General features: G+C 39.1%; 1 protein-coding gene across 1 annotated transcript; it reads left to right on the top strand.

Moving 5' to 3' along the window:
* The first annotated feature begins 336 nt into the window (after positions 1–336).
* mob3a (MOB kinase activator 3A) lies at positions 337–11,174 on the top strand. The gene is made up of 4 exons (XM_057841908.1): positions 337–556; positions 4,167–4,704; positions 6,074–6,276; positions 10,772–11,174. Exons 2-4 carry the CDS (start codon positions 4,287–4,289, stop codon positions 10,799–10,801), a joined length of 651 nt encoding a protein of 216 aa, XP_057697891.1. The 5' UTR covers positions 337–556; positions 4,167–4,286; the 3' UTR covers positions 10,802–11,174.
* Positions 11,175–11,852: the final 678 nt, after the last annotated feature.

Below are 11,852 nucleotides of genomic sequence, written 5' to 3'. Positions count from 1 at the left end.
GTATACAGTGCATGTTGATAATTGACCTAGCAAATTTCATTGTGATCCATCAACGAATAACAGAGGAAGAGCAATATTAGTTTGTGTCCTCCTCAAGAACATGAACATCAGGGACAAAGTAAGGATTTCGTGACAATCTTAGACATTAGAAATGTGTGAGGGTTGATTTAATAGGAAGTTCATGGAAAAGGGCATTCCTTTCAAATTAAGTTGAAAGTACAGTGCAAAACCTTAAGGGCGTTTTACTTTTGGTTTGAGTTGTTTTGGCAAGGCCGAATTCTAAAGCCATTATTTTGAACGTACATACCGGAAGTCTAAATAACCGTAACCGTAACTTCTTGATGTTACTTTTCATTTGAGAAGGGAGGAGTCTGACGTTAGCTGCTTTCATTTACTCAACTGTAATGTTTGTGGAATTTATAGCAGATACAGCATGAATTTAATTAGACATTTGCATTTTGGTATTTGTACGTTATCGATAAAAAAGTATCTATAGCTTGGTAGCAACTTTGGACAAAGTATCAAAGGCAATTGGCGGAAGAGGAAGGCGGAACAAGTAAGTTCGGAAAAGTAGCTTTCTGCTCAGCGATTTCGTCATCGTATGATCTTGCCTTTGATATATCGTCTGTTTTCTTCCGAATATATGTACAATATGACTTTAGTTTGGCTGAAAAATCGAAGTATTTCGTTTTCTTGGCGTATCCGAAGCAACAAGTTCAAACAGGTTAGCTAGCCTCGTCATACAAAGTTGGTACAGTCGTCATGCGCTTCACTGTTTTAATCTCCTGCTTTCTTGTCGGAAACAATCGTGGAAATTTTGACTGTTTTCAAATAAAATGCACTTACCAAACGTGAAATATAAGCAAGCATGTTTTAGCGTTCCATTTTATCGTCGAAAGAAGGTTTCGCATGGTTTTATTGTCATTCCGAGCATTCTTTAGTTTTATGGCGAGATTAGGGCTTGAAATAGAAAATGAGTCATTGTGTAGAACGTCGTAAACGCAAGATTACCCTTTTGCAATTCAAGTTTTTATATTGAGAATTTAGGGCTGTTGTTTTTGTGTGTGTGTTTCCCCCCAAAATGTTCGACTTCCCTCCAATTTACCCCATCCGAGACGTTTTAACTACAACAGCGATTAAAATATTTTACATCCATTAAGCATGCATGTAAGATTAGTCCTGTCAGTGTCAAAAGTGGGACACAGATGCTGATGTTGTGTAATCTACTCAACCAGTGTTTCTCAACCTTTATTTAGCCAAGGCCTCCATTTTACATGAGAAAAATCAAACAATACCAAGCGAAAAGCATGAACACTGAAATAAGGATGATATTGTTTCAATTTTTCCACTCAGGTTAAAATCTGACCTTGCATTGCTTGAACATCATGAAGTAGATTTATTCTGTTGTGTAAAGGCAACAGGTGGATGCAGGTTTTTGTACCGCCTGACATTTGATGGGAAATTACATGCTTTGTCCCATACGCCACTGGCATAGAAAGATGAACAATATTGGTAATCATTTCATTCTTGCACACTTTCTGGCTATGTTTATTTTTTATTTTTTTATTGTTTTTTTATACACCTAATAGAACCATTTTTTTCTCCTTTACCGTGCCCCAGTCATATTGAAAATAAACTACCACAGAATATTATAATCGATTGAAGTGCTCATCAAAGACTAGGCAAAATTCTTAGTCCTAAAACAACATATTTCACATTTTTGGGCTGCCATAACATACAGTTTGAACCTATTAAATTTAGAGGGACTACATGAAGAATGAAACTTGCATGTAAAAATTGAATTTACCGTCACCTTGCTTGCAGATTATGAATGCAAATTTATGTTACCTAAATTTTAATTATAACTGAACTCCACAAATTCTGCTTTCACATCTGCCTTTAAAATACTTATATATTTTAACTCATTCTAATATGTTTGAAATATCGTTTTGTTTTAAATCTATGCATTTCATTTTATTTTGAATTGAATTTACTGTAACTTTCAGACTATAAGCCGCACCTCACTACAAGCCGCCACCAACCAAATTTGACACAAAAAGGGCATTTGTTCAAAGATAAGCCGCATTGGACTATAAGCCGCCGCTGTCCTCAGCGTATTATAGGATATTTACACCAAAACATATTAACCAGTAACACTTTATTAGACAGCAGCATCATAAGATTGTCATAACAAAAAAATGAACACCAATGAAGCTTTGAACCAATTGGCTGCAAGGCTTCATTGCTTCGAGAAGCTTCATTTGGCCATTACTGCTCACTTGAGGGAGAAAGTCAACCTCTGCTGTCAACACTGTTGTCGTCCAACATGCCTCCTTGCATGCATTGCGGCACTACAGACAAAATTCATGTTTTGTGCTAATAATTTATTTAATTACTGTTCAAGTTGTTTAATTTATTGCTAGTTATGGTATTTGGTAACACTTTTTTTGGCAGTGGCACCATAAGACTGTCATAAGACCATCATAATTACGACATGACACTGCCATGAGCAGTAATAAATGCTTATAACAGATATAATTTAGTGTCATCCGGCAAATTATCTCACTTTTGAATGGATGTAAAAGATCTGAGATAGTATCATAATTTGTTGGATGACAGTTAATGATGTCATATGCATTCATTAATGCCCATGATAGTGTCATGTTATAATTATGACTGTCTCATGGCAGTCTAATGACGCTGCTGTTAAATAAAGTGTTACCTATTAACCCAGTGCTTCTCAATTATTTTCTGTTACGCCCCCCCAAGCAAGACGTAAATGTTTCGCGCCCCCCCAAACTCTCTGCCGCCACTGTAAATAGTATTATTTGCCTATAAAATTACTATTATAAATACGCATCTGCCTAACATTCTGTCCTTTTTTTCCTAATAAAGAAAAAAAGTAACATAGATCAACTTATAATAAAGTATAACTTTATTAACATTGTTTTGTTTGTAACAGAGAAGACTTGACGTGCATCAATTTGCCCGAATTAAAAAAAAAAAGTCACATTCAAACTGTAAAAATACACTCAAGGTACATTTTTGACCATTTGATACAGAAAAATAAAATGTAATAAAATCCGTAAATAATAACAAATTCAAATTGATTAGAAACATTCACTCATGAGGACAATATGCCAAAAAATTTGACCGAAAAAACAAAAATGAATAAAGGAGAAAAAAAGTGTCCTTGGACAGAAGGACAGTTTTTATTTTTGCTGCTCACACTCAGTATTACCTCCTTTGCAATGGTGTGGAGTCATTTTGCAATGAGCATGCTAACAATGCTCACTGGTTTATTGATATAACACTGACAAAGCAGGACGATTGTTGGCAATATTCGGCACGTTTTTGCTGAAAAACAATCAAGCGGCTTATCAATGAGATTGGGGTCGAATGTCTTTAAGTGGCGTCTTAATTGATTTGGCTTCTGACAGTCCGCTGTAATTATTTTTAGACACAGTAAACAGTGGTCTTTCCTCATCACCCATTGTATTAAAAGTCAAAGCTAAAAGACAAACGGCACGAAAAAAGCGCATTCTCGGCGGCCGAGGTAGAACCGTAGGTGAGGGCGGTCGTCGTGACGATCCCAAGCCGAAAATGGCACTTCTCGGGCGGCGACGTGAAAACCGGACAAGACAGTGGGTCGCTGCGTGAGTGAGTCCAGTCGGAAAACGGCTTTCTAAAACGGCGGCGGCGCGCTCCTCTTCATATCTGTTTTCTGTGTGCTTAGTGCTCTTCCTTAGTTCAAAAATACTGCACGCACTCTGAAAATGAGAGCGCCACTGCCACCCACTGAGTGGATGTGCAAGTACACTAAATTCCAGTCCGGCAAAAAAAAAAAAAAAGAAAAAAGTATGTTCCCCGAGGACACATGCGCCCCCCCCGGCATCGCTCTGCGCCCCCCCAGGGGGGCGAGCCCCACTATTTGAGAAGTACTGTATTAACCCAATAAATCATCAAATAAGCCGCACTTGACTATTAGCCGCAGGATTCAAAATTATAGAAAAAAAATAGTGGCTTATAGTCCGAAAATTATGGTAGTTATACTTTTGCGTACAACTTCAGGGGGCTCGCATACCCCATTTGGTACACATACGACACTCTGAGGTACGCTTTGCTAACCAACCCCCATTTTTTTCCCCACTTTCCTCTCCTTACAGAACGTAAAAAAACACCCCAAAGCATCCATTGAATAACCATCTTTTGACTGCTTCCATTATAACAGTAACTAATTTACCCCACACTTGAAAGCTATCTACCCGGGATCTCTGCACTCAACCATGTCGATGGCCCTGAAACAAGTTTTTAACAAAGATAGGACATTCCGGCCCAAGCGCAAGTTTGAGCCAGGCACACAGCGTTTTGAGCTGCACAAGAAGGCCCAGGCCTCATTGAATGCCGGCTTGGACCTGAAGCAGGCTGTTCAGCTTCCCCACGGGGAGGACCTCAACGACTGGGTCGCCGTCCATGTTGTCGACTTCTTCAACCGTATCAACCTCATCTATGGCACCATCAGCGACTCTTGCACCGACAAGACATGCCCCGTAATGTCCGGCGGGCCCAAGTATGAATATCGCTGGCAGGACGAGCACAAGTACAGGAGGCCCACAGCGCTGTCAGCTCCTAAATACATGAGCCTTCTCATGGACTGGATAGAGGTACAGATCAACAATGAAAATATCTTCCCAACTAATGTTGGTAAGTGTTGAAAACAACTGCATTTTACATTTTAGCCATTTATATTATATATTTTATAATCCATAAATTTATAAGCCGTAATTTGCTGGGAGTTTTCATGTTTGCAATTTAAGCAAGTTACACAGAAGATAGTGCACTGTATTTTATTTTTTTCACAATTCAAAACATTTTCCGGTAATTAAAAAAAGCAAAATGCACACCAAATAAAAAGAAAGAAATCCTTTTCTTATGAAAATTACAACACTAGCTTTTAGGGATGTCCCCGAGCCGATCACTTGATTGAAAATCGGGCCGATCGTGACATTTTTCAGAAAGATCAGAATTTTTTTTTGAAGTAAAAAAAAAAAAAAAATCTTCAAAGGGCTAAAACGTAAACAAAATAATCCAGAAATTCAATGGCATTGCCAAAATATATAGATATACGTTTTATACTTTGCAAAAAGTGAAAAAGGATGTACTGTAAACAGTACAGTACTGTAACATTTTTTTTTCTTGGTATCAGATCGCCACTCTATTTCGGCAGATTGTCAAAATCAGGTGACTCGGGTGCAAAAATATGCGATCGGGACATCCTGATGAGCTTTGTAGTTATACAAGTTATAGCTGTTGGGTGGGGAGGTTAAATATAGAAACGAATTGGAAACTGACAAGCATCTTGTATTGATTTATGTTGGACCTTTTGTGACTTTATGGTTCTTCTTGACAGTTACAGTAGCGACATATTTTATAGCTATTTGTTCGTGAAGGCGTAATGAAGAATGCCCCACTTTTGCTTACTGAATGTACACAAAACCTTTTTTGAAAATATAATTTTTTGTATCATAACAGTACAATAAATACACTACACCCAAAATGTTTTTAAATTGATTAAATATTTCAGCTTAAAAAGTTGGAAGATGAACGAAGATAAGATTTAAGATTATACTTTAGCTCTCTGAATAAGATAAATGATAGATAAATCTCCAAGGCTACATTCATTGCATTGCTGCCGCTGTCCTGTTGCCATGGTTTTCTCATTCTCTATTTGTGAAATGTGAGTATTGTTGTGGCTTCACATTTGAATCCCCACTGAAACGTGCAAGTGAAGGATTTATAAAGTAGGTCACACAATGAACAGCAAGCAGTTATTAGGAGAGAGAAAAACTGACACTCGTGCCCGTTGGAAAAGGTTCCAGAGAGATTTTTGGATGTGTGGGCAAAAAGGATGTCCAAAATGAATCACACCAGCTCTTACCCAAATGTTCTCCCTGTATGTGATGCTGACTGCTAAAATGGACAAGCATGTGATCCCACCTAATAAAGAAATTATTCTGTCAAATATTGTCAACCACATGCTATTCATGCATAGTTCCATTTGTCTGACCCCAAGGTACTCCATTCCCTAAGACCTTCATGCAGGTGGCAAAGAAGATCTTATCCCGCTTGTTCCGGGTGTTTGTCCATGTCTACATCCACCACTTTGATCGTGTGAGCCAGATGGGGGCCGAGGCTCATGTCAACACCTGCTACAAGCATTTCTATTACTTTGTCACAGAGTTCAATCTCACGGATCATAAAGAGCTGGAGCCTCTGGTAAGTTGAAAGGATGACAGCATGTCACGTGACAAAAATGCACCTTGTTTTAAATGTATTTACATGACCACAAATTGTGGGTGATTAAATATCTAAAGGTTGGTATTATTTATACACAGTGCTCCCTCCACATACGAATGTAATCCATTCCAAGACCTGGTTTATAAGTCGAAATTGTCGCAGGTCGAGCGGGATTTTTCCATCAGAATACATTATAATTTGATTACCGTAATTTTCGCACTATAAGGCGCACCTGCTTATAAGATGCTACCCACCAAATTTGGCAGAAAACGGCTTTTGTAAAATAGATAAGCAGCACTGGACTATAAGTCGCAGCTGTCCTCAATGTATTATTGGATATTTACACCAAACCGGTAACACTTTATTTGACAGCGGCATCATATGACTGTCATAAGACCAAATAAACCACGATGAAGCTTCATTGCTTCAAGAAGCCTCATTTTGATCATCACTGCTCCCTTGGGGGAGACGGTCAACCTCTGCTGCCAACTGCTATCAACACTGTTGTTGTCCAACATGCCTCCTAGCATGCATTGCAGCTACAGATGTAAATAGCAATCAAAATCCATGTCCTGTGCTAATTACTTCTTCAGTTAGTGTTCCAGTTGTTTGACTAATTGCTAGTTATGGTTTTTGGCAAAACTTTATTTGACAGTGGCGCCATTTGACTGTCGTTATTATGACATGACACTGTTGTGAGTATTTATGAATGAGTATAACAGATGTAATTTAGTGTTATCTGGCAAATTATCTCACTTTTGAATGGATTTAAATGTAAAAGATCCTAGCTGGACATAAAGAAGTTAGTGACATAATCTGTCGTATGACGATGACATAAGCATTCAGTAATGCCCGTGATAGTGTCATGTCAGATTTATGACTGTCTTATGACAGTGTTATGATGCCGCTGTCAAATGAAGTGTTACCTATTAACCCAAATAAATCAACAAATAAGCCGTAATGGACTATAAGCCGCAGGATTCAAAATGAAGGAAAAAAGAAGCGGCTTATTGTCCGAAAATTTCGGTAATTCGTTCCACATTCCAAAAATCTATGCTAAATCCTTAATAAATAATCCTGGTACAATTACAAATTGCAATCACACATAGCAAAACGAAAAAATGAAATACAAATCGGAATAATAATAATGTACCAAATCGTGTTCTAATATGGCAGTTGTGTTTTGCATGCTGTTCCTAAATTTACTGGGTGACTGATGAGAGAGAGGTGTGATAGTGAGAAATTTTTATTTTTCATGTTCTGTTGTTGTTGGCGTCGGCTACCGCGGAAAGTAGCCGTGTTTTTCTGTTCTGAAATGATTAAAAACCTGACGAAGCTGGCAACTTCCTTGGCTATGTCACAATAATAATAAATTGGTAATAAAAGGCCAGTTCACCCACGCACACCATGCACATATTTTTCGATCATTTCCTTCTGAATTTCAATCGCGAGCGTCACCTTTTTCCTTTTTTTTTCACCACCTGCACTAACCTTCCTGGGACCCATGTTGATTTCTCTTACAAGGAAATCCACCGTGCCGTCTTGCAGGAAAACAATGAAATTGCAGCGCTATCATAAATCGTATTTCGAGCATTTTTCGTCGTATGTCGAAAGGATCGTGTGTTGAGGTACCACTATGGGACAGTGGTACCTCAACATACGGTCCCTTTGACAAACAAGGAAGTCGTCAAGTTTGTCATTTATTTTAGAACTTGTGCAACGTGACACGGCTCCTGTCCACAGTAGCCAACAGCAACAACAACAGAACATAAGAAGAGGAAGTAAAAACTTCCCACTCTTCTGCACCTCTCCAACCCTTTCCCTAGTCACACGGTGTGCTCAGGAACAGCATGCAAAACACAACAGACACATTAGAACCCGATTTGTTACATTATTATATTATTACTATTATTCCGATTTGTATTTATAATTTTTTTGTTTTGCTATTTGTAATTGTACCTGCAGTATTTATTAAGGATTTAGCACAGGTTTTTGGGCTGTGAAACGAATTAATCAAATTATAATGTATTCGTATGGGAAAATCCCGCTCGACATACGACCATTTCGACTTACATACCAGTTCCTGGAACTAATTAAATTTGTATGTAGCGGTACTACTGTACATATATGGCACGAGGCGGACTTGAAAATTAATATCTTATAAGTTCCCAAACAACAAAAAAATCATATCCTCACGGTAGAGTCACCTGCACAGGCTACATTTCTTCAGTTTGGTTCAATTGTCTATGTGGAAGACTCCAGGCTTAAAAATTGTTCATAAGGTCATCATTCACTGTTGCTCAGTTTAGAATATGAAGCCTGTTTGATGCCCGTTCGGTCACAGCAATGTACCAAGACGTCCCACTTCATTAAAATTTGAAGGAGACTCCAAAGGTTGATCTCAAGTCTCTTAATGGCAAAATTCCTCTTCCCTTAAACGTTCATGGCAACCCGGAAGGTGTTCTCACGCCGCCATATTTAAGAGCATCTCTTAAATGTGCATCGAGAAAGAGGAGCAAGGACTAGCCCCCGCAGGTTAGCTTAAATCATGGGACCACTAATGTATCCTCTGTGGAAGTGTAATAATTCCTCAATAGTGACATCAACCAATCAGGATTGTCAAACTTTGTGAGGACAATTTTAAAGTGCCTGTGACACGAAAAAGCATGTTTATTTCATAATACACACGGTATTTTATGCCCCTGAATGATATGGGCCGCTTGGATGTGTGTGGAAGCGATCGCTATTTTTATTTAGTTTTTTGAATCCCGCGCCATGAAAATGAGTGACTTCCGGCTTCGGTCTTGCATTGAGGAGGAGGGCGCTGTGACGTGTACGGTAGAAGACGTCCTCTTCACGCTACAGTGTACTCTTGTGTTTGAGGACGAAGGATTCAGCTGATTTTGCGGATTAATACGTTTATTTTTCGCATCACGCCAGCCAAACGGCTGCAGAAAAATCATTCTGTATGAGGGGGAGGCGTATGCGCCTTTTTGGAGTTTCAAAAGGTTCCCATTCACCGTGGATATTTACTGTGGGACCATTGGACTTACGAGGAAGTGAGTAAACATCTTGTTTTGTATTATGTCAAATACGAATACAGCGACAAAGTAAACACTACAAACTTCCTTTAAATGAAGGACTACTTACATTTGATCATTGATAGGCATGTAAAAAGCTCTCCTAATGCTCATTAGCAGCAGCATGTTAGCTGCACAACAACTCCAGCCACCCTCCTCCGGGGAACGAACTGTAAATTGCTCTCCGCCGGGCGGTTTGCCGATCCGCGAAGACAATCGACAACCGGGTCGTCATGTCAAATAATCCAGGATAGTTGTGTGTGATTTTCCGCTTCGAAGACTTTGAAACATCACTCGGTTCGGGTTAGCATGTCGGCTAGCTGTCACGCCTTCTGGTTTGTTTACATTCTCCGAAGCCGGGGAAAGGAAATGACATATGTCCGATTTAGGTGTCATAAAATATCGTTCGGGAGGTGCGACAGTAAAGGTGAAGTCGACAGTTTTGACCATTATGGAGTAATTTTGCCATGTCGTCCTGAATGAATGCATTTTTATTATTTCATATTCCATTCAGCACAAGACTTATTTGTCATGACCATGCCATTTATATAGCTGTTGGGGAAAAATACTTGGATAAAAAGAATATCCTGTAAAAATATTGAAGTAAAGAGACAGAAACAATGACATTTTGCTGCTCTCTTCGTTGCGTTTTCCTCGTTGTGAATAGTTCCCCCTCGACGGGCTGACTGGTCCTTCTCAAGCCATTTATATAGCTATTGGGGAGAATACTTGGATAAAAAGAATATCCTGTAAAAATATTGAAGTAAAGAGACAGAAACAATGACATTTTGCCGCTCTCTTCGTCGCGTTTTCCTCGTTGTGAATAGTTCCCCCTCGACGGGCTGACTGGTCCTTCTCAAGCCATTTATATAGCTATTGGGGGAAAATACTTGGATAAAAAGAATATCCTGTAAAAATATTGGAGTAGAGAGACTGAAACAATGACATCTTGCGGCTCTCTTCGTCGCGTTTTCCTCGTTCTGAATAATTCCCCCTCAATGGGCTGAATAGTAAAACCGATGAGCCCAGTCTACCGCTGACGTCATCCACCTGTTGGGGACGCTAAAGCCCTATAATGGTAGGCGTGGCTAACCGGCAGATTAAAAGACTAATTTCTCGTCATCTGCGCTTTGCTAAATTGTTGTATATAGTCGAATCGTCTCAAAATATGATTCTAATTCACATAATGATGCCATTTAAGACTTTTTTTCTCGTGTCATATGCTCTTTAATTATTGTTCATTTTTTTCCCTACAAAAACTGAAGTAAATGCAGGGTTAGATGTTTGTATGATTGATTTAGTTTTATGGCACCGTTATGCAAATGTAAATTTATGCACGTACTTCTTGCTGTATCTCACCGGAGCTGTGTGCATGTGCTATGTGTTTTCTGCAGAAAGAGATGACCTCTCGAATGTGCCACTAAAGGGGCCCAAGCTGAGCTGTGGATGCGCACACCGGACAATCACATCCGTCCATCGGGGCTGGGGGGCGGGGAAGGCTGCATTGAGGTCTTGGATGGCAAATATATTCATGAAAGAGTCTATTTTTATATTTAAGTATTGTAATCTATTTTAGCTACAGACAGTTGGTTTTAACAAAGAAGCTCAACTTTTAAGAAGAACAGAGAAAACGTGATAAGAGGTCAACGTTGATGTTTTTTTTTTTTTAAATTTCGGATCATTCCAGCATGATTTTGCTTTTATTTTTTCGTCCAAAATGAAAATGTGTGATTTGTTACTGTACAGCTTAAATGATCAGTTTGTTTCATTAAAGGTTCCTTCTGTATCGTACTGTAATGAAGCCACTTGTGTAATTTTTTTTAATGGTTATTTTTAAAAACTTCACATTTGACTGATTTTCAGTTACAAATGAATTAACGCTCAATTCAGTGATTCTAAGATGCAAATCAATTGAACGCACAAGCCATTAATTTGGGTACAGCTACCTCTCAAGTCACCACTCAGGTTGTTCTTGTGAACACAAACGTTCATGTCATTCATGAACCGATCGTCTTGAAACTAGGTAGCTATGTAGTATGGAACAGAATCTATCAATCCTTGGAGCCCAAATTTTATTATTCAGGCATGAAAATCTCTCACCTTTCGGCGAAATTCGCCGTTTTGAAGTAAAAAAAGATGACCTACGTGAATCGTGTAGATCCGATGAGAAAACTTTTAAGGGGAGTGGGGGGGGGTCGGGTGTAGGCATGTGCCGGTTACCTTCACGGTTTACCATGCTATGAAAACGTTGCGGTTACAAAACCACTAAAATTTTCCGTCATACAGTACTACGTATTCGTTATTTTTCATGTGTCGAAAATGCAGCCAGAAGTGGCTTGGCGCGGCAGCGCTGACCCCTTCCCCTGTTTGATGCTGCGAGTGTCAGTGACGCTATTCCAGCAAACCCAAAAACAAACTTTCCAAACGCAAGGTGTAAATTCTGCAATGCATTGAGCTCTCAAATCGTGGTAACTG

This window comes from Corythoichthys intestinalis, chromosome 7, assembly GCF_030265065.1.
Source record: "Corythoichthys intestinalis isolate RoL2023-P3 chromosome 7, ASM3026506v1, whole genome shotgun sequence".
Taxonomy (NCBI): Eukaryota; Metazoa; Chordata; class Actinopteri; order Syngnathiformes; family Syngnathidae; genus Corythoichthys; species Corythoichthys intestinalis.
This window is presented reverse-complemented; position numbering and strand designations above follow the sequence as displayed.

Coding starts and splice junctions, on each gene's coding strand:
- mob3a (XM_057841908.1), top strand. CDS start 4,287: ATGTCGATGGCCCTGAAACAAGTTTTTAACAAAGATAGGACATTCCGG. Junction 4,705..6,073: donor TATCTTCCCAACTAATGTTG/GTAAGTGTTGAA, acceptor TCTGACCCCAAG/GTACTCCATTCCCTAAGACC. Junction 6,277..10,771: donor ATAAAGAGCTGGAGCCTCTG/GTAAGTTGAAAG, acceptor TGTTTTCTGCAG/AAAGAGATGACCTCTCGAAT.